This window comes from Meleagris gallopavo, chromosome 2, assembly GCF_000146605.3.
Source record: "Meleagris gallopavo isolate NT-WF06-2002-E0010 breed Aviagen turkey brand Nicholas breeding stock chromosome 2, Turkey_5.1, whole genome shotgun sequence".
In the NCBI taxonomy this organism is placed as follows: Eukaryota; Metazoa; Chordata; class Aves; order Galliformes; family Phasianidae; genus Meleagris; species Meleagris gallopavo.
In genome coordinates, this window is record NC_015012.2 from 80,256,004 (window position 1) to 80,282,466 (window position 26,463).

Consider the following 26,463-nt stretch of genomic DNA (forward strand, 5'->3'; position numbering starts at 1 on the left):
GGCGTCGCGTTGCCATGGCGCCTCCAGGGCTCACCTCGCTCTGGCCGGGCCCCTACCGCCGTCCTTGAAAGGAGAGGCGGCTCGTTCTCAGTGCGGTGACAGGGAGATGCCTCCCAGTGGTTTATTTTGCACGTAAATAGCTCGAGCCTCGGGTCGGTGCCTGCTCGGCGGGATCTGCTAAGGGTGCGGCAGACCTTCAAGACCGAGCGTGACTAAGGCGGTTTAGCTGGCAGCGGGGGTCAGAGGAGGGCATGTGGAAGACAGCATGAGGATAAGGTGTAAAACTGATTCAGGGGATGAAATGCCTCCCCTGAGAGGGCAGGCTGAGAGCTGGGGCTGGTCAGCCTGGAGGAGAGAAGGCTCCAAGAAGACCTGAGAGCAACTTCTCAAGAGCTAAAGGGAGGCTATAAGAAAGAATGGGGTGTGCTTTTTAGCTGTGTATGGATGAGGGGAAATGGTTTCAAACTAAATGAGGGGGGATTCAGATTGGATATAAGGAAGGAGTTTTTTACAACAAGGATAGTAAAGCATTGGAACACGTTGGCTGGAGATGTGGTGGATGCCCATCCTTGGTGATGTTCAAGGTCAGGCTGGACAGGGCTCTGAGCAACCTGATCTAGCTGTGCTGTCCCTGTTCATTGCAGGGAAGCTGGCCTAGATGACCTCTAAGGGTCCCTTCCAACTCAAACAATTTTATGATTCTATGAAAGTGAGAAGTGGATCATTAAAGGTCAGGGCCCCGCCGAGATGAGGCAGATCAGGGTGTTCTGTGGTTTCTCCCAGGACAGGCTGTACGGACAGCTTTGAGACGTCACTGTTCGTGCTTCTGAGATATGTAGTACAGCAAAACAACTGAAAAGTGCCAGCGGGAAACTCAGGTCAGGGAGTTCAGGTCGTTTACCAAAGCAATACATTCTTGGGCTTGCACAATCTATCGTGATGCACCTCACCCAAAAGGAAAATGCGGTAGGAAAGCAACTTCCTATAACTGCCATACGACCTTCAGTGTAGACCTAATTCTGCAGTTTAAGACTCTTGTTCAGTTATAGCTTTAGTGCTATAAAACATGCCCCTGCAATCAGCGTTATCCCTAGATGTAGGACCCGAGGCTGCCAATCAAGGTAAGATCTTCAACATCATGAAGTTCTGGGGGATGATGGCAGTATCCCTTTGCCAGTAAATATGGTGATGTTTGAGGGGGTGTGTAACCTTGGGAAACACATCTAGAATCTTCTTGAATCTTCTGTTCCTTTAATGTGACCTCATATTCTCAAGTATTACAGATATACTCAGTGGGAAGATAGGGAAGCAATAATTTAGCAGACTTTTTTTTCAACCTTGTAAATCTGTGTGTTCATTAGACTGCTGTGATAAGTTATTTACAACAGGAAAAAAAAAAAAAAGACATTAGTGGCTTAGAGTTGTTACGTATTTATATTGTGAAGCTTGCTCTCTGGAGTGTGTACCAGTAAGAGATGTCCAGAAGTAGAATAATGGATGTTCCAGTTAACCTGTGTACCTGAGGAAGGTTACAGCATAGTACAGTATTAAATCTTCTGTTATTGTGTAACTCCAGATAATACAGGTACAACAATGGGAAGGTTAAACAGTGATTATGTTCATTGTTACTAATTTGAAGACTATACATTTTCTATTTAAAGGAAATTGCATTTTAAATAACAATGAAGGTCTCGACTTGTTTTTGTGCAGTAAGCACTTCCTGCTCTTGGTGCCTGTTTATTTGTAAAGCAAGCAATAAATTATTGGCTGCTGTCACTCATATCATTTAAAAGTGAGATAAGCCTATTTTTCAAATGCTGCTCCTGTCATTACTGTTGGTCTGGAAGATGCTTTATGTATTTGCTTAGCAGCCTATCATGTTACTCATTTACTAAAGAAAGAACAAATGCTGCCTTGCTGTCCTTTTAACAGCTTGCATTAACAATAGTGAACTTCAGATGAAGTTGATCAGTGATAGAGGCCTCAAAAATGAGAACGTTCTACAACTTTCATGGAAACTACAGTTTTGTAGGAAGGTTCTGTTGGTGCCCCTACAACCAAGGGTTCCTTGTTTCTGGGATAAGAAAGAGTCTTTAGATATCTTATCCACAGGGAATGTTTTTTTGCTTCTTATTGCAGATCAGAAAATGTGGTCAAGAGACATACTGCAGTTGCAGATTGGGCTCTAGTCAGTCCTGTTGTTCATAGGTCTACTTGTTCTATTTGGAATTTTAATGCTAAATAGCTAAAGAAACAGTTGCTATGAATTGTTGCAGTATCTATAAGTGCTGATCACCAGTCTTTCCTGAGATTTTTATTTTTACATTATAAATTTTTCTGTTTCCACCATAATTTTCTCACAAAAGGAAACTCTACTCTGTAACTATTTGTAAATCCGTGGCTTTTCTTAACAATTCAATGTTTGTGTAGGTTTGGCCATCCTCTGTTTACAAAGGGTATCTGCAGAACTACTAAGTATGCTTGTGTGCAGCCTTTCTACGGCCAGCAGTGATGTGCTGGCCAAGATGCAGCTTAACTGTGCTTCAAACTTCCTGGCATGGGTGTGTAATCTCTGCCAAATGCTGCAGTTCTACCATTAGGGGAAGTCAATACCTGTGACAGTGCAAAGTCCGAAAGCTGATTATAAATGGCTGATAGTCATCTTAATGCCACAGTGCAAGTTTAATGCTAAATCTAAAACCTATTTTCCTTTGACAAGGAAGAGGGGCAAGAATGGGCATCTGGGAACTGCTGCTGGCAGTTCTGCAGTGCATTGGCAGTGTTTGCTATCAGATTTCCTGCAAATTTTCTCGCTTAGGCAGTTATTAGCAAATGCATATTGCTTTATAAACAAATTTATAGAAGGGAAAATTGTCCTAGAAAACGATCTGGAATCTCATTGGCTGTTCTTTAATGCTACCATAAAAGTTTCTCTCCATCTTGAGCTATTTTCAATAGGATGAGAGATAATGGCCTTAAGTTGCACCAGGGGAGGTTCGGGTTGAATAGTAGATAGATTTCTTCTCGGAAACAATGAGTGAGGCATTGGCATAAGCTGCACAGAGAGATGGTGAAGTCACCATCCCCAGAGATGTTCAAGGAACGTGTAGATATGGCACTGAGGAACATGGTTCAGTGGGCATGGTGGGGATGGGTTGACAATTGGGCTAGATAATCATAGTAATTTTTTTCCAACTTTCATGATTCTATGATTATTTTTTTTTAGTTACATAACAAGCTTCATATTGGTCTTTCTCTTTTTTTTTTTTTTCTTTGTTGTTTTTGTTTGTTTCTTTGCTGGTTTGTTGTTTTTTAATTTTTACATGAAATTCCAATTTCAGTAATTATTACTGTATTTTCAAGAGAGCTTTCAAAACCACATTTCTAAACCAACACTTCCACTGCAGCCCCTACACTTGTGTACATAGTTACCAGTAGCCTAAACCAGAATTACTTTTGTTTTGCATTCCAACAGAAAAAATGGATCCTGATCCCTGTTGGGATGGACCTCTGTCCCTGTTGATATGCCCCTTGAGACTGGAACAATCAACTTTTCTTGACTTATTTTTTCTAATCTATAAATTTCTGAGATTATTAGTTAAAAAAAATACTCACTTGTTTTGTTTTTTTTGCTTGTTTGTTAGGTGTGTTAAAACAAAACCTTCTTATTTATTCTCATTTCAGTCCCTGCATGCTGCTCAGCTCGCTACAATCTGGCACTGCTGGCCTTTTTTGGGTTCTTCCTTCTGTATGCGTTACGTGTGAACCTAAGCGTTGCTCTGGTGGACATGGTGGAACCTAACACGAGCTTAGCAAAGAATACAACTTCCAATGTGTGTCCAGAGCATTCCTCCACCATAAATGTTCCTCGCAACACAACGGTGAGGTCTCAAGCGTATTGTTCTGAAACGTAGCACGTAAAGTTGTTTTTAATAAAGTTTGCAATAGGTGACTCATACGTAAATGACAGGAGAACTGGCTGATCTGTACCAGATGGCCCTTACAGTGGTTCTTTTAAAGCAATTCTGAAACATAATGTCTTTAAATAACCTGCTGATTATAAGTGCTGTGCTCATAGTCAGGTGTGTTGTTTTTTAATGCATATCCTTTCTTCGCCCTTCTTTACAAATTGGCTGATCTGACCTTATAGATCTATTATGACGCACTTTTATATGCCAGTGATCAACCATTAGTGTTACATGTGCGTCAGAGCTCACATCACTCTCTGTATTTAACTGTTTTCCACACGGTCTTGATGGCATGAAATTTTATTACAAATTAATGTGCAGTATTTTTTCCCTCGCTTCTTTGATCCCTTTCCCAGATCATGGTTCTTGTCTTTATATCCTTCACCTATTGACTTTCCGTACAGTAATCCTTAAAATCACATTTCTTAGCTATGAAGTTACATTAAAAAAAAAAAAAAAGAAGAAAGAAAAAAGGTTCTGTTGATTTGGACTTGCATAGATCTCACATCATAATTAAGTTTATTAATGAGCACTCTTGCCCTCTTCTTGCCTTCATTTTGTTTGCTTAGAGGTCATTTATTATTTATTGTGAGCAAATTATAACCACGTGCTGAATGGGAAGAAGTGTTCTCCCTCATTGCTTCTATGAAATGGATGCTGCTCGTTTAGAGGACTTCTGGAAGTGATCCCAAACTTCAAAATCACTTCCTTGGGCAATGATTGGTGTCCTCTTGTTGACTCTAACTTCCTTATCTCAATTTATCTGTGCCTTTAATGTCTGCTAGACTTACCTTCACTCTGCCATCCTTATTCTGTTCTTCCACATATCTCTGTCCTTGTCTATCACCTATCCTGTCCTTGTCTGCTCTTTCTTCATTTTAAATTTAGACAACTGCATCTCTTTGTTTGCTTTTCTCTCTGTAAGTTTTCTGCAGGAAAATCGTTTTTTCAGAGTGACAGAATGTGATATGGAATTGAGATCCACTCTCATGTAGGCACATCCCTGCAACCAGTACCTGTATCACTTAACCAAGCTGCTTGTAGCTCAGAAAGGGATAATCACCTGAAGATTTCTATTTGATGTTGTGATGATTTTTGTACTTGGCCTAGATATGTTTGCACAATGTTAACTGCTTGAATTAGCTTTCAGTGCAACTTTGATTGCCTCCCCCGGGGGGAGGCCATGAAAGATTTGTGATTTAGGCATGAAGGATTAAAAAAGGGATTGAATTTGTGTAAAATATGGTCAGATAAACTATTTTGAACTTACTGTATTTTGGGTTTTGTTTTCTCTTTTTAGGGGAAAAAGTATTCTTGGGATGCTGATACTCAGGGATGGATCCTTGGTTCTTTTTTCTATGGCTATATCATTACTCAGATTCCAGGTGGATATCTTGCAAGCAAAATTGGAGGGAAGCTCTTGTTGGGGTTTGGCATCTTTGGTACCTCTGTGTTCACCTTGCTAACTCCATTAGCTGCAGATTTGGGAGTTGGCTACCTCATTGCTGTCAGAGCACTGGAAGGATTGGGAGAGGTAACTGTTTTTCTCTATGTAACTTGAACATATATCTGAATACTGTATTGACAGGTCGTAGTAATTAGACCCTGTGAATATTGGTACGCTGTAGTAGCATGTGGATTGTTTTGAGTAGCTTAATTTTACTTTTTTGAATAATTAACAAGTACATCTTATTTTTTATTTATAAGGACACTTAAGACAAAACTGGAGTTATCCATCATTTAGTCAGAACCCAGGAGTTCAAAAGAGTATTGTTTATATTCTTGCAGCTTTTCCAGTGTATACAGAATCAAAAGCAGAAGAAATTGATTCTGCTTCTTGATTCTCATACACTGCATGCTATTGTTGGGTTTTTTTTCCCCCAAGTGGTTTCATTCTAAACAAGAGCCTAACAAATTCTACTACTGCTTTTTAATGAAATGCAGTTTGAAACACAAAAACTTGAAAGAAATTATAAAACTGCTACTTTTTAACAGAATTGATTCTTTTTTATCTAGGGTGTTACCTTCCCTGCTATGCATTCAATGTGGTCTTCTTGGGCTCCTCCCCTGGAACGCAGCAAGCTCCTTAGTATTTCATATGCAGGTGAGAAATTCCCACGCTAATAACAGGCTTATGCATTTTTATTGCTGTAATAGGGAGGATTGACTTAAATCAAAGGGATTTATATTATCAGTTTTAATCAGGATTTAATCTGGAAAGCATAGCATTGAGTTAAATCTTGCTTTGCATTCATTATGGTTGCTTTTTATGGCTTTTGTAGCCTTGAGAAAAGGTATTCATCTGCAACGATGTATAAACTTCAAGCTGCAGTATCAAGTGGTACAAGGAGTTACTGTGAAGCTGATTAATAGAAGATACTGTGAACAAAAGAGATGCAATAGTAGAAACAAAGTAGGGCAATAGGGCAAAATCACAGGATATGGCTTTTTTTTTTTAAGGTGTTTTTGGGGGAACTCGAGGAAGCTCTCAGTAATGCTTCAAGCTGCTTGAAGAAGATTCAAAGATCAGTCCCATGTTCTTTTAGGCATTCCATGTGTGGAGGATGTAATGTTTCATAGGAAATTTATTACTTTTGAGGATACTTGATGTTACACAGAACTTTTGATTTACAGCATATTCTGAGAACATAAGACAGATACAATTTACATTTTGCAAATTATAGAAGCTACAATACCCAGTTCAATCACAATATCAGTGCAATTCCCTTTATCTGTATATGATCATGGTCATGATGCTGGGCAATCCCAATTGCTGGGAAGCAGTATGTGGGTTGAAGCCAGCTCAAGCCTGATGCTCTTTTCAAAATTATTTTCAAGATTGTTCAGTTTTTATACTCTGAACTGTGTCTTGTATTCACTCCCCTAGTACTGGTGTAGCTATCTGAAAGAGACAGACATTCACACGCTGGTAGGGAGAAACATCTACACTATCAATTGATCTACTCAGCTGATGACAGGGCTGTTTGTTCAAAGCAAAGGCTACCTCCAGTCCCCTTTGTGTTGAGATAATCAGGTTTTTTTTGTTGGTTTTTTTGTGTTTTTTTTTAACAATGGCTCTAATCAGTGACACCCTGCATTATTCCCTGAGCTTCATGATTGCATTGCTTTTGCCCATACACACTGACCCTTCTTCTGTTTTCAAGTTTTATTGGTCTGACACACTACTCGATCCACCATGTGTGGAGTGAGTGAAAAATATAGTGCTCTGAATTTACCAATCCAAGTATGTTTCTTCTCTAAGGGTGACAAATTTTAAATTCAGTTAATGGCTTCATCAAGAAGACAGGGCTATGCCATGTAAACACTAGCTGCAGTTTCTAGCGAGTCTAGTAGCAGACTTGTGCCAGCAGGAATGAAGCCTTAGTTCTTTCATCTTCCTATTTTCACACTTCCCTTGTAGCCACATGCTTCATTCCTTCCTGTATGCTATTTCAGGCCCTCATCAAACCCTCACGTGAGCCACTTTAACCCACCTACTGCATCAGACGGTTTCTTCTCTTTTTTGTATGTTTTCTCCCACACTACTGAATTAAATCTGATTTTTAAAAAAGTCTGCATGTGAGAACCAGCACACAAAAGTGGAGAGCAAGGAGCTGGGATTGACACTTATTGCTTTTAGCTTTAAGAGCTTTTAAATTGTTCCTTTGTGAAGCCGCATTCCAAAGTGTAAGTGAGAAGAGACCTTGGCCTTGAACAACTGATAGTAAGCAGGCATGGATGGATAAGGCATCTTGCATAATCTTAGCAAAGTGTTTCCTTTTCCTTGCGTTTCCATGGTGGGCAGTCATGTGGTCTACAGCTTAGAAAGTCATGACAGTATCGGTTTTCCAAGGAAGCACATGACTCAGTTGCATATAATTGTTATTTTGGTGGGTATTTAACAGAGTACTTGGTTTTGTTGTTTTGTGGTTGAAGCTTTTCTGCCTCAAACAAAAACTGTTCCAAAAAGATGGCATCTAGGCAGCTAACATATTAACGTAATCTAATGTTTTCTGAATTGAGATTGGATTTGGAAAAGCAATTGTATAATTAACATGAAGAGATAAGCTTTAATATTTGTCCCCAGTTGAGTGTTCCTAAGCATGTAAACAATATGGGTGCCACCTCCACCTTTTCCACAATATTTCTTCAATTATGTATCAAGAGCTTCTCTTTCCTGCTAATATCTGAACTGGAATCTGCTCATCTTTCCCTTCTTTGCCTGAAGATCAAATTTAGGGACCCAAATTTAGGGACTGATTAGTTAGAACCTGCTGGTTACATGGATACCTTCTGGCTCTTGTTTCTAGCGTTCCTGTTTCAGTACTGCTGGCAGGAGCTATAAGCAATGCAAATTAATTACATAACATCAGAATATTATTTCCTCCCCTTCCTTCCCTCCAAGGTCTGTAATTGTGCTGCGGTCAGTTTCGTCAGCAGTATCTGTTGATTGAGTTGTGTTTTGAATGTATTGCAGCTACCACTTGTTTGGAGGTGAACGTGTCAGGAATGTTTTTTTTAATTGCTCCTTGCTTGTTATTTTGGATGTTTGTGACCTCCATTTCTTTGGATTTGGCAAAGCAGTTTGTTGTGTCATTTTTCTGTCAGTCTTCTAGTGATAGTGGCAAATCTTACTTGCATGATTTTTTGTAGGAAAATAAAAGTGAAAACACCACTTAATTTAAAGATCTAATGATAAACTAATGTTTGTTTTTATACTTTGGTTTGCTTTCCTCTGCTAGGTGCACAGCTGGGAACTGTTGTCTCTCTGCCACTGTCTGGTTTAATTTGCTACTATATGAACTGGGTTTACGTGTTTTACATATTTGGTAAGAGTTTTTATTATTAAAGATATGATCCATATTCTTTTTGAAAGCCACGGTATATTGTTTATTACCTCTAGTGTGAAACTTATTTTAAGTTCTTAAAAATATGTTTGACATGTAGGGCTGTCATTTCTTTTCCTCCTGGGGAGTTAGAGATATTTAAAGCAAGTGAATTCCTTTGCATGGATATGTGAGCTTTGCTTCCAATGAGCAAATGTCCGAGTTGGACAAAAGCTGGTACAAGTCAAATGTTTCCAGCGTTCCCTCCACGCAGAAATAACAGGCTGGAATTTCTTATTTGAAGTGTGAAATTGAGTTAATAATGTTAATCCCAGGAGTGAATTTGTACTCTGCGTGAAATAACATGCGAAAAGTTAGTGCTGCTTTAAATGGAGACTGTGTGTAATATCTCTCTAACAGTCACAGGAACTCTGAAAGAATGTCCAAAATGCAAAGCATAGCATGTTTACTGTGAGCTGTGTTCTAGAAGGAGCTCAAACATAATAAATTTTCTGATAAGATGTCGTAGATCAAACTGATGCTTTTTATTGGCCTGTTTACATTTCTAAGCTGTTTCATGTTCTGCATAGGGAAAAGAATCAGAATAAAACAGAAAGCTTAAACTTTGTTCATCAAGACATGCTCTTGATTTTTGTGTAATTAAGAAAGAAGGAAACAGAACTAGACAAAATGAAAAAAGTTACACTGGTTGTTAAGTAAAAATGCAGTCAATTTGACTTGATTATTGAAAAGTTAACTTTTTCAAATGATAGTTCTGGAAACTTTGCTTAAAAAGGAAAATAAATGCTGGTACATCAGTTAAGCTATATATAGTGATACTCTGTACGTATGCATGCTAAGAGTTTTTTGAGATTAAATTCCTCTGTGTGAGCTGTATTCTTCATGGCTGTTCTATGTGACAAATAAAAATACAATATGTATGTGTATGCATTTTCCTTGCTCTACAAGGCACTTCCTAGGAGGGGAGGACAAAACAAAACAAAAAAGAACATCACTTTCCTAAAGTCATCCTTTACTACTTACTGTATTGTTAAACCACTTGGGGGAGCTACTGTTTGTAAGTAGAGAGAAAGTTTTTCCAAATACTTTAACATAATTTTAATGGATATTATTTTTTCTCAATTATCTGAGAATATTATTCACTCAATAGAATTGATTCTGTTTTTATTTATACCTCTTCATCCATCTTTTCCCAATAACAGGTGCCCTTGGTGTATTGTGGTTCTTCTTCTGGATGTGGCTGGTTAGTGATAAACCAGAAACTCACAAAAGTATTTCACGTACTGAAAGGGAATATATTCTTTCTTCTTTAAAAGACCAGGTATAGCACATTATTGTAATCATGTTTACTTAAGTAATAACATAAACTACAAGTATTGTCACTAGCATAATGCTCTGATGTCTAGAAAAACATCATTAATCTGGTATTATAAATTATATATATCTTTATATATCTATATATATTATATTTATATATTTATATATTATTTATATATTATTTATATATTTATATCTTTATATCTTTATATATAAAGACAGAGTATGTCAAGAAAAGAAAAATACAATGAGATTGTAAATGAGAAGAACTGGTAGTCTAGCAAAGCATTTATAATAATGCTTTTAGTCACAGCTATTATTGTGATTTTAATGACAAGTAATACAACTTGAGCTTTTTTTAATACCAAAAATAGACCTGTATGATGTCTTAAAAATTTGTAAAACAACATTTTCAATATGTCTTCTATGATAGAAAAGAGAGAGGTTACTATTTGCAGAGAAAACATTTTGGAGATGCTATTATGAGCCATTTGACCGAGGATACACGTTTCTAAGCTGTGAAGCAGTCTGAGTTAATATCTAGGACTGAGTTAGAAAGATTCAGCCAAATGCATGAGGACTGACCTTAAATGTTTAATCATTTATGGTAAAAACTAGAGGCAGCAAATCATGGTAAGGGAAGGCATATATTATATTGTATCTATATACTTTAAAAAAATTCTCATTACAAAGTGTAAAAGTGATTGGTTTAAGTTGCAATAATTAATAGCAGAGCAGTAACATGCATAAGTATATGTTTAGTGAGAAAGTAACAATAATTTCATCATTGCTGTTTAATTCATCTGTTGCTATGAACTCACATTGTGCCCTTCTGAATAAGTGATCACTGTAGATTTGGTGTAGGATAACAGCATCTGTAGTTAAAGATCATCTTGATGTTCTAATTTTTTTTCTCTTGTATCCTGCTTGCTAGCTCACTACGCAGAAATCTGTTCCCTGGAGACCTATACTGGAGTCCCTTCCACTCTGGGCTATTGTTGTAGCCCATTTCTCCTATAATTGGACTTTCTATACACTTCTCACACTCTTACCCACATACATGAAGGAGATCCTGCGATTTGATGCACAGGAGGTGAGATGAATAATTAAGAAAATAGTTACTATAATTAACTATAGTTATATAGTTGCAGAAATTATACATAGTTATATAGTTATAATAATTAACTATAATTAATAGTTTCTATATTAACCTGTTTAAGAAAACTTTTAATGTAAATTTTTAATTTGGAAATGATGAAATAATTCCCCATAATTAAGCAGCTACATCTACGAGGTTATCTGCATTGAAATTTCCATTGGATTTCAGAAATTATTTGACATTTAACTTAGCAATAGCATTTTGGATCATTTTTTCTGTTTAAAGATGGATTTAAAACAGTAAGTATATTTAAAAAAAAAAAAGAAGAAGAATATTTCAATTACAAAACAGTAACTATAAAAAAAAGTCCCATATTTCTGTTACTTGGTTTGCATGATTGCCTCAAAATCTACAGCTTATTTTGTAACTTCAGAAATGCTATCTACTTTTTTGCTCACTCATGGAAAGCACTATTTTTCTTTTAATTGGAAATTAGGAGTATCATTGGGTAAGTGACATTGTAAACATTTTAAGGAGGGGGTGGAGAAAATAACACTTCACTCTGATTGAATCCCCTTCCAAATAATTATTTTATTTTCTTTCTTCAGCGAGCAGCAGATACAATGCTGTATCTTTGCACTGTGCTTCAATTAAGTTGCTGCTTTGTTGTTGTTATTAAGACTATCTTATATTTTTCAAAATTTTAGTTGTTACTCTTGAAAGCTTAGCATTGAAATCCAGCAGACAGCATATTTGAATGCTGAAAGAGTGGAACATGTTTATGGCCTTGTGTCAAATTTAATGTACTAGGGAACCTCTTGCCTCTTCTTTGCCAAATATACTTGTCCATCCAGATACTTCATTTTAACCACAGTTTAGGTTAAGTTCTACTATGCTGCTTAGTAGAATTTTTTTTCCTTCTTCAGAAGAAAAACATGCAGTTTCAGGCAGAAGTCACTACCAAACAACTTTCTTTTAAAGAAAGGGAAGTTAGCAGGTGATAGCAGTGTAAGTAATGGCAGATCCTGAATAATAGGACCATAGGATGTTCAAACTGAATCTTTGAAAGACCTAATTCTGTGTCTTATCTGATTATAGCCAGTATCAGATGTGTCAGCATATATTTGTGGGATAACACACTGTTGAAAGTATTGAATCTGAGATCACAGACTCCATAACTGCTTTCAAAATTCTGACTAGTAGTTACAGCTTTCACTTACTTTAAGTAACTTGTGCCATATCTGATCTGAAGCTGCTCTTTCAAAATACTTGCGTGATCAAGTTCAAAACCACACGATATTTTGCATAGTTTCCTTTTTCCTGATCCCAGTTGCTGATTTAAACCTTTGAGTTCTTTAGCTGGCTGCATTGGTAGTTACAGATTACATTATATAACAGCGAGTTTACACATCAGTACCTAAAATGCTTTATCTTTTCTATCCTTAGGTTTCTCTCTTATAGAAAAACCAACTGTAGTTGCATAGAAGGATGGTCTTGACACTCCTGACTCAGACTTTCTTAATGCTCCACCTCAAATGATTTTTTTTTATCACATTGAATTGTCATTTTAGTATTTTAACTGTCTTTTCTTTTTGTCTCAACAGAATGGCTTTTTATCTGCACTACCTTATTTTGGCTGCTGGCTTTGTATAATTCTGTCTGGGCAAATTGCTGATCATTTACGAGAAAAACAGAACTTCTCCACTGTTTGTGTTCGCAAATGTTTTACCTTAATAGGTAAGTGCAAGGATTGCGTCTAGTTAGGAAGACATCATGGGACCAGTCTGGGAAAAGTTAAAGCTTTGAGAGAGATAAGTGTGGCAGTTTGCTGTGAGATGAGGCAAGGTTGTGCATGGCTTGAGAAGGAGCTGCTCTTCAATTGTATTAATTTTGATAGGGTCTGGAGGAAGAACTGCAGTGTGTCTAGGCATCTAGTTGTTTAGTTAGTAATCTGACATCACCTTGTTTTCTAGTACATAGTATACCTTTGTATTCTCATGTATTAAGCCTCACTGACACTTTTCTGACTGCCCTTGGTGGATATAATTTGTCTTGTAATGTTCATTGTTGTTTTAACTGGTGAACATATTGTATCCTCTACTCTGCCCAGCCCTCAGGCCAAAGGTTTTTTTTTTTTCCTTCTGACTTTTCCACTGACCATAGAGATACTCAATATACATATTCAAAAATTAAAGCAAGTAAATCAAATCCCAACTGGTACTCTTTCTGACAAAGGGTTCTAAAAGGGAATGAGAGTATAGAGGAGGGTATTAGTGAGAGTCACAGTGAGAAATCCAGAAATACGAATAGATTTTACACTTTTTTCTTTTTTTTTTTTTTAACTCTGTTGGTGGTGAGCATGACTTAAAAACAGACCCATGACTGTACCACTGTAGAAACAGCAATGTGTCCTAGTTCAGTAGTGGTTCAGATACAGAAAATACAGGCTGTTTCAATAGCGCTGCTGGACTGATGGCTTTGAGCAATGTGTTCTTTTTATTCTATGTGCAATCCATCCTGTTCTTCCCTCTCCCTCCCAAAAAATTGGAATATAATTCTTATCTTACTGAGGAGTGTTGAGCTCCTCAATAGTAGTGTAGAACTTACTCAGTCAGGCAAGAGATAATTCATCTTCGTGAATTTTCTAAAAATATCATGAAGTGTAACCTAAATACTGCAATATATTAAGCTCTGTAGCATTATAGTAAAAGGCAATAACAGCTGGAGCAAATGTGAGAAGACAAAAGTTGATGTAAACTGTCCCTTGATTTGAAGTAGTAATTAGTTTCCAAATAAGAGCAACTTTTTGACTTTATGTGAATGTGATTGTTCACCTGTATTGTCCCTAGCTTCTCATGTTAAATGTAATCTTAGCAAGATGACAGTCTACATCAAACATGGCCATCTTTGCTACTAGATCATAAATGTTATGCGTTTCACTTTACATTTAAGAAATTATCACTTGTAGAGATGGGTGGAATATTTAGTGCCTTCTCTGATTCTTCGGAAAATTATTGACAGAATTAAAAGATTTAGTCTAGAATAAATAACAAAAACTAAGGTGACTGTAAGATGGAGGCATGTATTCTAGTTGGCAAGACAATGATGAAATCCTACAATACTTAGGAACATAGTCTGCAGCCTCTGAAGTTTTACAGTTGTCTTGTGAGAGTGAACAGAAAAAGAGCATCATAAATACTATCTTTTTCTTTAAAAAAAACTAAAAAGAGCCATTTCTAGTAATTGTAGTCATCATAGAAACATAAACATTACTGTCAGTGTGGATACTCTTAGGAAAAGAGGAATGGGAAGAACACTGCATGAATTTGTCAATAGTAAATCTTGCCTTTTTTGTAATGAAGTAGAAATACTGGAGAAAGAAATAACAAGAGATAGCCAGAAGATTCACTTAGGCCATGTCATTATACAAACATATCATCTCTCAGTTAGAGGATATCATTCAAAGTGAAACCTGTGTTGCTCAGTGGTTTGTTTTGTTTTGTTTATTTAAGACTTAGGTAACTGAATGGGAATACACTTGCCAGATTTACAGTGCTACCAGGATGAAAAGACAAAGTAGAATCCAAGACCAAAGTGGTCTTGACTGATGGGAAGGAGAGGTGATCTGAAGTCAGAAAGATAAAACCTTTACTAAAAATGAATAAAAGGATGTATTTAGAGAGAGCAGTTGATGGCTGATTAAAAGAGAAGGAAAGGGGGAAAGATCAGGCACAGTATCCACGCAAGTTGCAGCCTACTTGATATATCTCCATCACTGCGCTTAATTTTCTGCTTCTTCAATTCTGCTGATTGAGTTGCTCACTTTAAAGCAGCTTGTCTAATAAACTCTCAAGTATTTTTGTTTTTATAGGCCTGTTTGGTTCTGGTTTTACAGCTGGCCTTCACACCTATGTCTATACAACCAAGGGGAAAACATGCTGTTGTGCAAGGAAAAAGTGGGTTTTTATGGGTTTTGTTGATGAAGCAATTTTTGGCTTGTATTTGGAGCTGGTTTTGGAGTTTATGATGAAGTCATGTAACTAGCCAGCTGTGGTATGGGGAAATGGGGTGCCAAAGTTAACTGAAGAAAGGATGATGGCTACTATGCCAACCAAATTGTTTCCAGTACCTGAAGTTGGGAACTGGGCTTGTTTATCTTAGAGAAGAGAAGACTCTGGTGAGACCTCATGGTAGCCTTCCAGTACTTGAAGGGAACATATAAACAGGAGGGGGAGCAGCTGTTTTACTAGGGTGGATAGTGATAGGACAAGGGAGAATGGTTTTAAACTGAGATGGGAGGTTTAGGTTAGATATTAGGAGGAAGTTTGTCACTCAGAGGGTGGTGGCACATTGGAACAGGTTGCCCAAGGAGGTTGTGGATGCCCCATTCCTGGAGGCATTCAAGGCCAGGCTGGATGTGGCTCTGGGCAGCCTGGTCTGATGGTTGGTGATCCTGCACATAACAGGGGGGTTGAAACTAGCTGATCATTGTGGTCCTTTTCAACTCAGGCCATTTTATGATTCTAAGTCTCAAAAGCTAGCCTGGTTCTCTAAGACGTACAGCAGGCTCTGGTGTAGTCATACCAGAATATGTTCAGATATTAAACATGACACTCATTCTAGAAGGTGTATGTGGGAGAGCTGTGTATGTATGTATTTATATGAAATCTTCCAGCTCTACTTTGTTATGATTTGCAGAAGTCCCTGTTGGCTCCTGAAACAGAGACTTAAATGGGAGTAACTTCCTCACTGTGCATTGTTCACCTATCAGTCTCAGTGCAGAGTCTAGTGTTTATATAATGATAAATAAAATGGACTTGTTACATTATTTTCACTATCCATTGATTTTTGGTTTTTGTTCTCTCAAGCTAAAGTAGGATTTTTCTGGTTTGTGCAATGTTTCTCGAGACTGCCAGAGGTTTGCCACTGATCTGCTCTTCTTTGCTGGTTATTGTAATGCACATAGTGCAGTGCTGGATTCTGTGCACTAGGTGGTGTTGGAGATTGTATGTACACACAGCTCAGAACATGTTAATTTTCTGGCATAAAGTCCCTTAATTGTAAAATTTCTGTTTTAAAGGAATGATTGGACCTGCAGTGTTCTTAGTAGCGGCTGGGTTCATAGGATGCAACTATGAGCTGGCTGTTGCTTTTGTGACCATATCGACAACACTAGGAGGGTTCTGTACATCTGGTTACAGCATCAACCATCTGGATATAGCACCTTCGTAAGTATTGCTGAAGCTTTTGTTACTGATTGGATACATTTATGATCATTTCTTCTGTGTTCCTGGAGTGCCTAGGAGCTTGTATTTTGGGGGGGGGGGGAATAAATATTGGCAGAAGATGGTATGAACATCTTAGAATAACTCAGTTTTTGATCCTGGAATAATAAATAATTGCTGGAATTATATTTACTAGGATTTTGCACTATTTGATTCATGATATTAGTTGAATTGCACTGTTACATACACACTGTCCTAGTAAGTGGTTCACCCTTCAAAACTTTAATATGAGTAAAGCACTATGAGTTCCAAAATTCAGGTGAAATTTTTTTGAAAATCATATTTGATGTAGTGGTGTTAGAAGTATATTTGGACCTGTTATCACTAGATTAATCCTGTATGTAATATTACTCCTAAGTGATGAAAAGTTGGACTTCAGTTTGAATCTTCTCTTGCATTACAAATTCAGAACTTGACTGATCCATTCAATTTCCTGAAAAGCACAGATACATGTATGTTCTTTTGAACTTCTAAATGATAAAAGTCCAGTACTTTGCTCTGTTATTAATTTACCTGTTTGCAATACTACTTGTGTCTGAGCAGGATCAAATAATTTAGGACTTCATGACCAATGAAGAGTGTTTATATACTAATGTGTGAGACAAAAATAGTTTATCTCTGAGCAGAGAGGGAAAAAAAAATTGTAGAGATTTTAACTACAAAAAGTCCTTAAGAACTGGGCCACTTATAGGAGACCTCAGTTCCAAGGTGAAAATGGCATCTAGGCTTTGGCAATTAAAAAGATGTCACTGGGGGCTACATGGATGGACAAGATTTGACTGAAATATATGAAATAGTGGGAGTCAAATTAATCTTGGCAGATTATATGAGGTAGCAAGCAAGAAGGAAGACACCAGTATCCAGTTGTAAAACGGTGTTTGCAATGAATTGAACAGGAAAGTATGAAGAACAGCATCTGTGATGCTTTGTGTCATATCCAGTAGAATTATGAATACAGAAGATCTAGTTAAATCACCGTACCTGGCATATTATGGGGCCATAATGTAACATCTGTTGCAAGTTTAACTTTGCTAAAAATATAAAACACTGGCTAGGATTTTGTCTGTATTTCAAACCACAAAATATGAGCATTAAAAGCAAAAAAAAAACCATTACTTTTGTGAGTTATTTAATGGCAGAACTTGGATGTCTGTGCAGTTTTGATTTGTCTCCTTGTGTCTGTGCATTGTGAATCTCTTTGTGTTTATAGAGGAAAACTGGCATCTGTTCCTAAGCCCTCTATCTTTTCTAGCATGTAATGGCTGAGGCTGGGCATTACAGAAGAAAAGAAGGGCCACATTTAATGTAGCTGAATGTTACTGGGAATCCATTCCTTTTACTGCTCTGTCACAGAGTTTGCATGTAGTAAGTGAGTTGGTCAAACTCTTCCGTGACAGTCTATTTAAACCCTATAACTTCAGGAAGTTGCTCTTTTAAGTGTTCTTCAGTTATAAAGAGGCATGGGCTCTCCTTGAAGGTGTTTCAGACCACTGTAATATGTAAAGGGAATCTGCAGCAACTTGAGTCTTAACTATAAAAATATCTATTGAAAAGCTAATTCTGGACCCAGTGACGCTAACTGAGGCCTAGCTGATTTATCAGTTCTTTTCTGGGTATGTCTCTTCAAGCTCTAAAGTCTAGTTTGCAAAAATGAAAATACTGAGGCTTGACCAAAGTCAGTGAGAGCTGTACTTTGAATATAAGAACAGTGTTGTTAAATATTCTTCAGATTAAATCCTGAGGACCTCAAATCAGTCATTCAGTAGGTGCATATGTTGTTGGCCTATGTTTTCATTCTTAGTTTATAGGATGTGTATCACACTGTGACCTCTGTCTCTCGGGAGTGTTGTGGAAATAAACTGATCTTGTGAAAAGTGCTACTCAAAAGACCTTGGATTGGTTAAAATTCTGCTTGCAATAATTGAATAAGATGCAGAAATTGAGAGAGGAAAGCTTTACTGGGCAGGAATGTGGCCAGTGTAGATACTGTTTTATTGAAATCAGTAATTCTGTACTAAGCACACGTATGCTTGCTTTTGGGGCAAATAAGCCCAAATGAAGACAGAAGGGAAAGGGTATGTTCTTGTAATAAAAGTCATAGGAAAAAAAAAAGTCTTCAAATGCAGAAATACCAGAAAGTCGAAGATGAAATAATAAAATTTTAAAAGAGCTTTTTTCCCCCTACTTTACTTTCTGCAAATGTCTGAACTTTCTTGGATGAAATGGCCATGGCAGGCATTTTCAACTGAGATGAAAAAAGTGACATAGCTGTGGAAATCTCAGAACAGGATATACATGAAAGTGTAAAAGAAACCTCTGTTAAGAGTTTACCCAGAACTTGATAATTTTTTCCTTTAAAACATATTAGAATAACTAGATGTGATTCAAAGCAATTTCAAAATGCACTTTGATTCCTGTTTGCACTTTTTTAAGGTAAGCTGATTAGAATAGCAAAGGGACTTTTCTTGGTACTAAAATTTGTGTTATACTGAAGAAATAATAATTATTATTCTCAGGAAAAAATCATGAATGAAAATACTGATGCTGGAGAAAGAAAAAATATTTGCTCTGTGTTTTTGTTTTTTAACACACATTTATGAGACAATAAGTAGTCTGAATTGTTGAGTGTGGAGCAGAGGGGTAAGATAGTTCTACTGAGATTTTCTATTCTAGCTCTGTGAATGTCTAGACTACTCTGCAAGTCAATTTGAATTTGCTTAGACTACTATGCCATAAGATTTCAACCAAGAGCTTACTATTAGTCTTGTTCTACAAATGTGTCACATTTTCTTGCCTGTTTCATATTGGAGTCTTCACTGTGCTGACAGAGTGACATAGCTGTTATCTGTGTTAAACACAAAGTGCTATCAAAATGCAACCTATGTCAGAAACAGCAGGCAAAAACAGAAGCATTTAGCCAGCAGTTAATTGTCAAACCTCTATTAAGACCAGAGAAACTATTAAACTGTGGTTAGTTTTGAAAATTTGTATTAGCAGTGCTATAGTGCTTAAAGGTGATGAAGACAATATGTGTTTGGTTCTGTTTAAAGGCTTTAAAAGGAAGCTTTTCACATTTTCACATTCAGGTTTGTGAAAGCATGTTAAGCATTTTCAGAGAGAAACATGTTACACGCTCATTTATTTAATAAAATAAAAATAATTTAATTACAGGAGTGGAGCTCAATTTAAAATATGTAGCAGTATGTATCAGTTTGGATTATGGCAGGCTTTCAAGGCGAGTCAACTAATAGGCTTGATAATTGACTCTTGTCAGGAAAAACACCTGTTTTCGTAATGTTATTGGGCTGGATACATACCACAACCTGTTATAACCATGTGTAGTTGAATTTCCCTACTGCAGAAAATAAAATGTCAAAGCTATGTCTCTCTTTAGAGTTGTAATTTTGTATTTCTGTTGTGTTGTCACTGTTAAAACAAGGAGCATACCATTGCACTCTGAACAGCTGAAAGCAGTAACTGAGAGAGATTCCCGTTTTCATAGAATGATAGAATGGCTTGAGTTGGAAGGGACCTCAAGGATCATGAATCTCCAACCCCCCTACCGCATGCAGGGCCACCAACCTCCCCATTTAATACTAGAGCAGGCTGCCCAGGGCCCCATCCAACCTGGACTTGAACACCTTCAGGGATGGGGCATCCACAACCTCTCTGGGCAGCCTGTTCCAGCACCTCACTACTCTCTCTGTAAAGAACTTCCCCCTGACATTCAACCTAAATTCTCCCCTCCTTCAACTTAAACCATTTCCCCTTGTCCTGCTGTTATCTAGCCTTGTAAAGAGTTGATTCCCCTCCTGTTTGTAGGCTCCCTTTAGGTATTGAAAGGCTGCAATGAGGTCACCCTGCAGCCTTCTATCTCTAGGCTGAACAAGCCCAGCTCCCTCAGCCTGTCTTTGTAGGAGAGGTTCTCCAGCCCTCTGATCATCTTTGTAGTCCTTCTCTGGACCCTCTCCAACAGCTCCCTGTCTTTCTTGTACCGGGGGCTCCAGACCTGGACACAGTACTCCAGATGGGGCCTCTCAAGAGCAGAGTAGAGGGGGACAATCACCTCCCTGTCCCTGCTGGCCACCCCTCTTCTGATGGAGCCCAGGATACTATTTGCTTTCCAAGCTCCAAGTGCACTGCTGGCTTGTATTAAGTTTTTCATTCACCAGGACCCCCAGGTCCTTCTCTGCAGGGCTACTCTCAAGGATTGCTCCTTCCAGTCTTTATAAATGCCTGGGATTCCTCCAGCCCAAGTGCAAACTTTGCACTTTGCTGTGTTGAACCTCACTAGATTCACCCGGGCCCACCTTTTGAGTCTGTTGAGATTTTCCTGTAGTAAAGTATAACTGATAATCATATTTTATGTAATTGTTCAAATAACAAACCTACCTTGAAGATCTGAATCACAGAAGTCTGCTCTCTGTGGCTGGAAGGCTGAGCTCAGAATGAAAAATGTCTAGCTCTTTTTTTCTCTTGAGTCTGTGACAAGTCTGTGCTTGTGCTGCTGCTTCAAACATGACTTTTTAGTATTGCAACATTCCTGCTCTATGTTTAATTGCACAGAGATGAGGTGCTGAGACGTAGATGTTAAGCAAGTTACCACTTTTTTTCCCAGCAAGTTTGTATGGCAACTGGTGCATGTGCATGCATGTGTATGCTAAAGCAAAATGTTCATGGAGGAGGGAGCCTCAGAATGGAGCTGCAAGAATGGCAACAAGTAGAACAGGTTGAGTCAGACGTTTTTTCCCATTGGCCTTGACCCACAGAAAGCTGAAGGGAAGGACTGGTGCAGAGCTCTGTGAACTCTTGCCTTCAGAACAGTACTCTGTAGTGTAGTGGGGATATCCATCCAGATTAGGGATAATTGCTTTTTTGGCAGTGTTACCTGAAGCATCTCTCACTGTTGCCAAACAGTGCTCTGTCATATTCTTTGTTGTTTTTCCACTTCAAGGCATGCAGTGTTTCTTTTTAACTTTTCTGGTGGATCCATTCCAGACAGTTTGTTTGTGGCTTAGCAAGGGGGATGTGGTTTTTGGATTACGGATTCTAAGCAAAGTGTGAGTAATTCAAGTAAATTCCCTAACTGGCCTCTGGAAAATGGAGACATATGTCATGAATTGTCAGAGACGTTGCTAGAACAGAAACAACCTATTCCCACTTGTGTTTTAACTTGCATCTGTGATCAGGGTGAAACCTGTTTAGGCAATTAGGCAAAATTATTTCTGTGACTGATCAGCAAGATAAGTTCATAAGCAATGTTGTCAATTTTCCTTACAGGTATGCTGGAATTCTTCTTGGGATCACAAATTCTTTTGCTACTATCCCAGGAATGGTGGGGCCAGTTATTGCTAAGAACCTCACTCATAATGTAAGTCAATTTACTGTATGGGTTTTTTTTCTTTATTACATACTGAATGGCACTCCTCTTCTCTCAAGTCTGCAGCCATTAAGTTATATTTGGCATATACATGCAAAATAAGACAAGCTCTTACTTGTTTTCCAGAATTGTTCTCTCACATGACGTTGGGACTTGTAAAGTCAGCACTTGTCAGATGAGCCATAAACTAGATTCAAATGTGTAGTTTTCATAATGCACCCCTTTGTATGTACATTGTGTGATTAGGATGCTCTATGCTATGCTGTCTTGCTTCTAAATTAAACAGCATTCAAGCTGACCTCCAAGATTGCTTAGTCAGACAAAGGGTGATATAAAGTAGAAAGCATGGTCGAAAAGTTATTTCAATAGTTTTCTAAATAAACTATATATTTTTTTTTTCTAAAATGTTTTAAGAAAAAGTCAAGAGTAAGTTTATTGATACCGATAAACTTTTGGAGTTGATAGACAGTCATTTCCTTAAAAATAATATGAAAATACTAGTTAATGTGTGAATCCAAACAACTTAGCTTTTTCCAACTTCATCACAAGGGGTGGCGTTATTTGTGTTGGGGGTCTTTTATTTGCTTTTCCTCTCATCCTAATGCATTGCTCTGATATTACGCTGTTTTTTTGCAGTAAGATCATTTATGGTTTTGGTAGAATATACATCTGTTATTTAAAAACATTGAAAAATTGAAAACAAACAAACTTGCTAAGACATCTGTATATGTAGCTTCTTTGTTACTACAAACACAGCTCTTCACTGTCTGGTTTGAGTAAAATTCACACATGGGTAAAAAAAAACTTACCATTCTGGAATAGAGACGTTGTACTCATTAAGAATAAGTTACTGCTTTGCTTACTTCAGCTCTTGGGTCGTGTGATCAGAAAACAAGGACATGTTTCTTGTTACAGTAATGTTCTCTGAGTTTGCAAAGCTTTCATGCAACTGTGAATTTAGGTATACAGGCTGTATAACTCAGTGACCATCTGATCCAGAAAGACAGCCTTATCAGAAGTATGTTGACTATGTAAGATGTACTGTTAAACTGAAGTAGACTAAAATGATAATTTGTTTATAAGGTCGTGTTGCTATGAAGTCACATTGCATAGCATTTATGTTTAAGTAGATAAAGCATATAGCATCTCTTTTAAAAATACATTTTTCTTGAGTGTGGAGCTGCAAATTAACTGTATCTTTTTCTGTTTTTTAATTCCTCTTTTTGGCAGAATACTGTGGGAGAATGGCAGACAGTTTTCTATATTGCTGCTTCCATTAATCTATTTGGAGCAATTTTCTTTGCATTATTTGCAAGTGGAGAAGTTCAGGACTGGGCAGTCAGCGGTTATCACTTCCATAGAAACTGAAGGAGGCATTGAAATACCAAAGCTGTGCTGAATCCCAATATGCTAGAACTACGTGACCAGAAAAGTGCCTTCCCAACTGATGCCTAGGAATCTTCAGAGCTTTTAAGTTGAACTATTTTATCTGTGTATCTTTTGTACCGAAAATCATCTGACAATGTATGTGTGTGCTATTTCCAGACAAGAGACTACTTAGATTAAATTGAATTTAGTTTCATGCTAGAACTTGATATCAAATGTATGATCAGAGGCAGTGTTTCAAATCAGTGTGCTAAGATCCATTTCCTTCCAGTTTTTAATTAATGTCTTCTGAATTAATGTTTAGGCAGATATTTGCTGATACCGAAATGAGGAAAAAACCGAGGTGATTATGTAGCACAGTGAGGAGGGGTGATGTGCAAATAATTGTACACAAAAAGCAACATCTTGATTTCTGTGATGATATTGATAGGTTTTTGCTTTTTAAAACGCTAAAAGATTTCTAGTCTTCTACAATCTTTTGTAAGCTTTTATTTTGTTAGTGTTCTAATTGATGTCTAAGAAATGCACACTTGATTGTTACTCTATTTTACGCACAAGTTTTCAAATGGAAACATTCCCTGCTTCAGGACTACAGCTTCACAATTAATACAGAGCAGTGAGGAAGCGAAATATATGATTGTGACTGACAGAATAAGCCATGTGTTACTGTTCTCTGTGGTGCAGGTGTTTTTAAATAGGCCTTATTTTTATTCAAAAATGTGCAAAGAAGAAGCAGTGCAACTCTGTACACCGCCTAGATTTAAACCACAAGAGTGAACTAGAAATAGAATATCGACAAGTTTACATGATAATAACTTTCAATTCGGCAGTTCACTTTTTTGTCAGTTAAAATCAATGCAGTGGAATTATTTCTTCTTTCACGTATACATATATATATATATATATGTATTTGTCAGCTTCTCAGTGTAAATGCAATCAAATAAGGCTATTGTAGGGAATAAATAAGGAAAATCAGTTCACTTCTGCAATAGCTTTGTTAGTCGGGTAAAAGTAGAATAGAAAGAATTAGTACAATATCCTGATGTTATTAGTCTCCCATCAGCATAGAATTTGACACTCAAGAGCATTCTTTGCACAACATACAATTAAATGCCACACCAGGATTAAGAGAAGTCTGTTAAAACAGTGGTCTAGATAAGAACAAATGGCTGAATAACCCTGTAGTCACAAAGCAAAGGAAAATTCCTGTGCCAAAGGTTCCTGGATTGGAGCAACTAGGTAAAAAAGAAAAAAAATCACTGGTATCTGGCTTTTCATTTACTGCCAGTGCAAAAGAAAAGTCCAGTACTAACACTGCTCCGGTGGAGCCTACCTTCCTTCATTTCTAGGAAATGGCATCTGCCTCTTCTTTTTAGCTTTAAGAGCCGTTTTGTTTTGACCTTCCTTGAAGTGTCGTGTTCTCTGATGGTGAAACTATGTTTAAATCTGTTTGTCTGCAGCATTTCCACAATAAACAATGTGAACTTCAGATGAAATTAGTAGTTGTTCAGTGGGAATATGTTAAAGCTATGTTGTATCTTCAGCATTTCCACAGTAAGTGGAACAAATATTTACATATGCATCTATTGAAAATAACCATCTCCCTGAAGTTAGAACTCCGTCCTCAAAGTACTCTGAACAAGATTGGTAACTGGATTAAGAGATGATTAATATTTCCCTGGGAAATTACCTGCTTCAGGAATTTCTTGTCTAGCTTTACAAGTGAGTACTATCTTCTTCCTGATAATATATTAAAAATAGTAACTTTGCTTTGTGTCCACAGAAGTTTATGCTTTTTAATCATTTAATTTACTTATTAAAGTCAAGGTTACTGAAAAAGCTAAATGAAGTATGGGTTAATTTATGGTGTCAAAATATTTTCAGTTAATACCTTCTGTTTGGCTTTCTGAGCTGCATGCACATAGTGCTGGCTTGTGTTGAGCTTTTCATCCATTAGTATCCCCAAGTTTTTCTGCACAGAGGTGCTATTGGTGTTTCTATCACATTGTCAAGATCCTGTTGGCACAGTCCGTTCATTCAGTTTCATCTCTGATCAGAAACATTTCCCATGTTCTGTATTTTCAGAAGTGCCAATGATTCCTGGGTGCCTCTGTTCTCACTGACAAGGGATCTTGACTAAAAATGGTCAGTTTCTTGTGGTGACTGATTTTTTTTTTTTTTTCCTGAAAACAACCTAAATGATTATTTTTTGCTGCATTTCCTTAACAGAAGAAACACCAGAGAAAGAAGGTGTGTTCTCCATTCCATCAAGAATCTTAATTAGGATGTCTACCTGGAATGAGGGAAGTTGTATCAAAAAACAGATAGTGCCCATTTCAAAGCAGAAACTGAAGCACTGCTTGGAAGCTTGTCTTAGTGTTGCCAGGTATTTCTCCTCAGTGTCTCCGTCTGACCGAGTTTTGCTTTAATATTTCATGGAACATCTGATACAAAGCTCTACCAATGTCAGTAACAGATGCAGTAGCACTTAGCAAAATATCCTACAGCATGTGTTCTCATTATTGATCTGTGATGTGAACTATGGCCTTTTTCAACCTGGAAAAGTGCCTTCATTGCTCTTCTCAAAAAAAGACCAAAAACTAATAGGTGTATTTTTTTGTTGTTGTTGTTTGTATTTTCAGTTCATTGTTCCTTTGTTCTAAGAGGGCCAACTTTTAATCACACCTCTTAAAGTCTTAAGCATTTGTCACCCAAAAACATTACTTAATTTACATAGTCTTTTTCAGTGATGAACTAATGAAGGTTTATATAGCTCTTAGTACCACACTGGGTTCCATGCATAGTGCTTCCTCATCTGCATGTTCCTCCGTAACTGATGACAGCTGTGTTCCCTGTTTGGAACGGTTGTCTTAGTTTACTTTCCATCAGTTGTGTTCATCTGTATTCCATCTTTTTTTTCTGGCTTATTTTTTTCAGTCACTTATTTGCCAGTTTCTCCTCTTCAACTTTCTGTATGTGTTTGATTTCTTGATAAATAAACTAACCTGTAAGTCTAACAAGTCTTCCAATGTTTTTAGCGTTTGCCAGGAAAGAAAGCTCTGTAGGTGAGGAAGCCTACATGTTACAAAGGTAAGTGAAGCAAAGTTCGTATGTAAGGGCAGTATCTTCTGTTAGAGCAGTTGCAGCTTCAAAAAGAGATGCTTTTAAATATCAAGAGAAT

General features: G+C 37.3%; 1 protein-coding gene across 1 annotated transcript; it reads left to right on the forward strand.

Annotated features, from left to right (window-relative positions):
- Nucleotides 1-1,002: 1,002 nt before the first annotated feature.
- Nucleotides 1,003-25,051, forward strand: SLC17A5 (solute carrier family 17 member 5). The gene is made up of 11 exons (XM_010707731.3): nt 1,003-1,121; nt 3,685-3,881; nt 5,269-5,502; nt 5,985-6,072; nt 8,711-8,797; nt 10,018-10,136; nt 11,067-11,225; nt 12,836-12,968; nt 16,312-16,459; nt 21,797-21,887; nt 23,127-25,051. Exons 1-11 carry the CDS (start codon nt 1,067-1,069, stop codon nt 23,262-23,264), a joined length of 1,449 nt encoding a protein of 482 aa, XP_010706033.1. The 5' UTR covers nt 1,003-1,066; the 3' UTR covers nt 23,265-25,051.
- The last annotated feature ends 1,412 nt before the right edge of the window (nt 25,052-26,463 follow it).

What these genes read in the sequence shown, in the direction of transcription:
- SLC17A5 (XM_010707731.3), top strand. Translation starts at nt 1,067, where the DNA reads ATGCCCCTGCAATCAGCGTTATCCCTAGATGTAGGACCCGAGGCTGCC. An exon ending in CAAATGTTTTACCTTAATAG is followed by an intron (nt 12,969 to 16,311) that starts GTAAGTGCAAGG and finishes TCTGTTTTAAAG; the next exon opens with GAATGATTGGACCTGCAGTG. An exon ending in CATCTGGATATAGCACCTTC is followed by an intron (nt 16,460 to 21,796) that starts GTAAGTATTGCT and finishes TTTTCCTTACAG; the next exon opens with GTATGCTGGAATTCTTCTTG.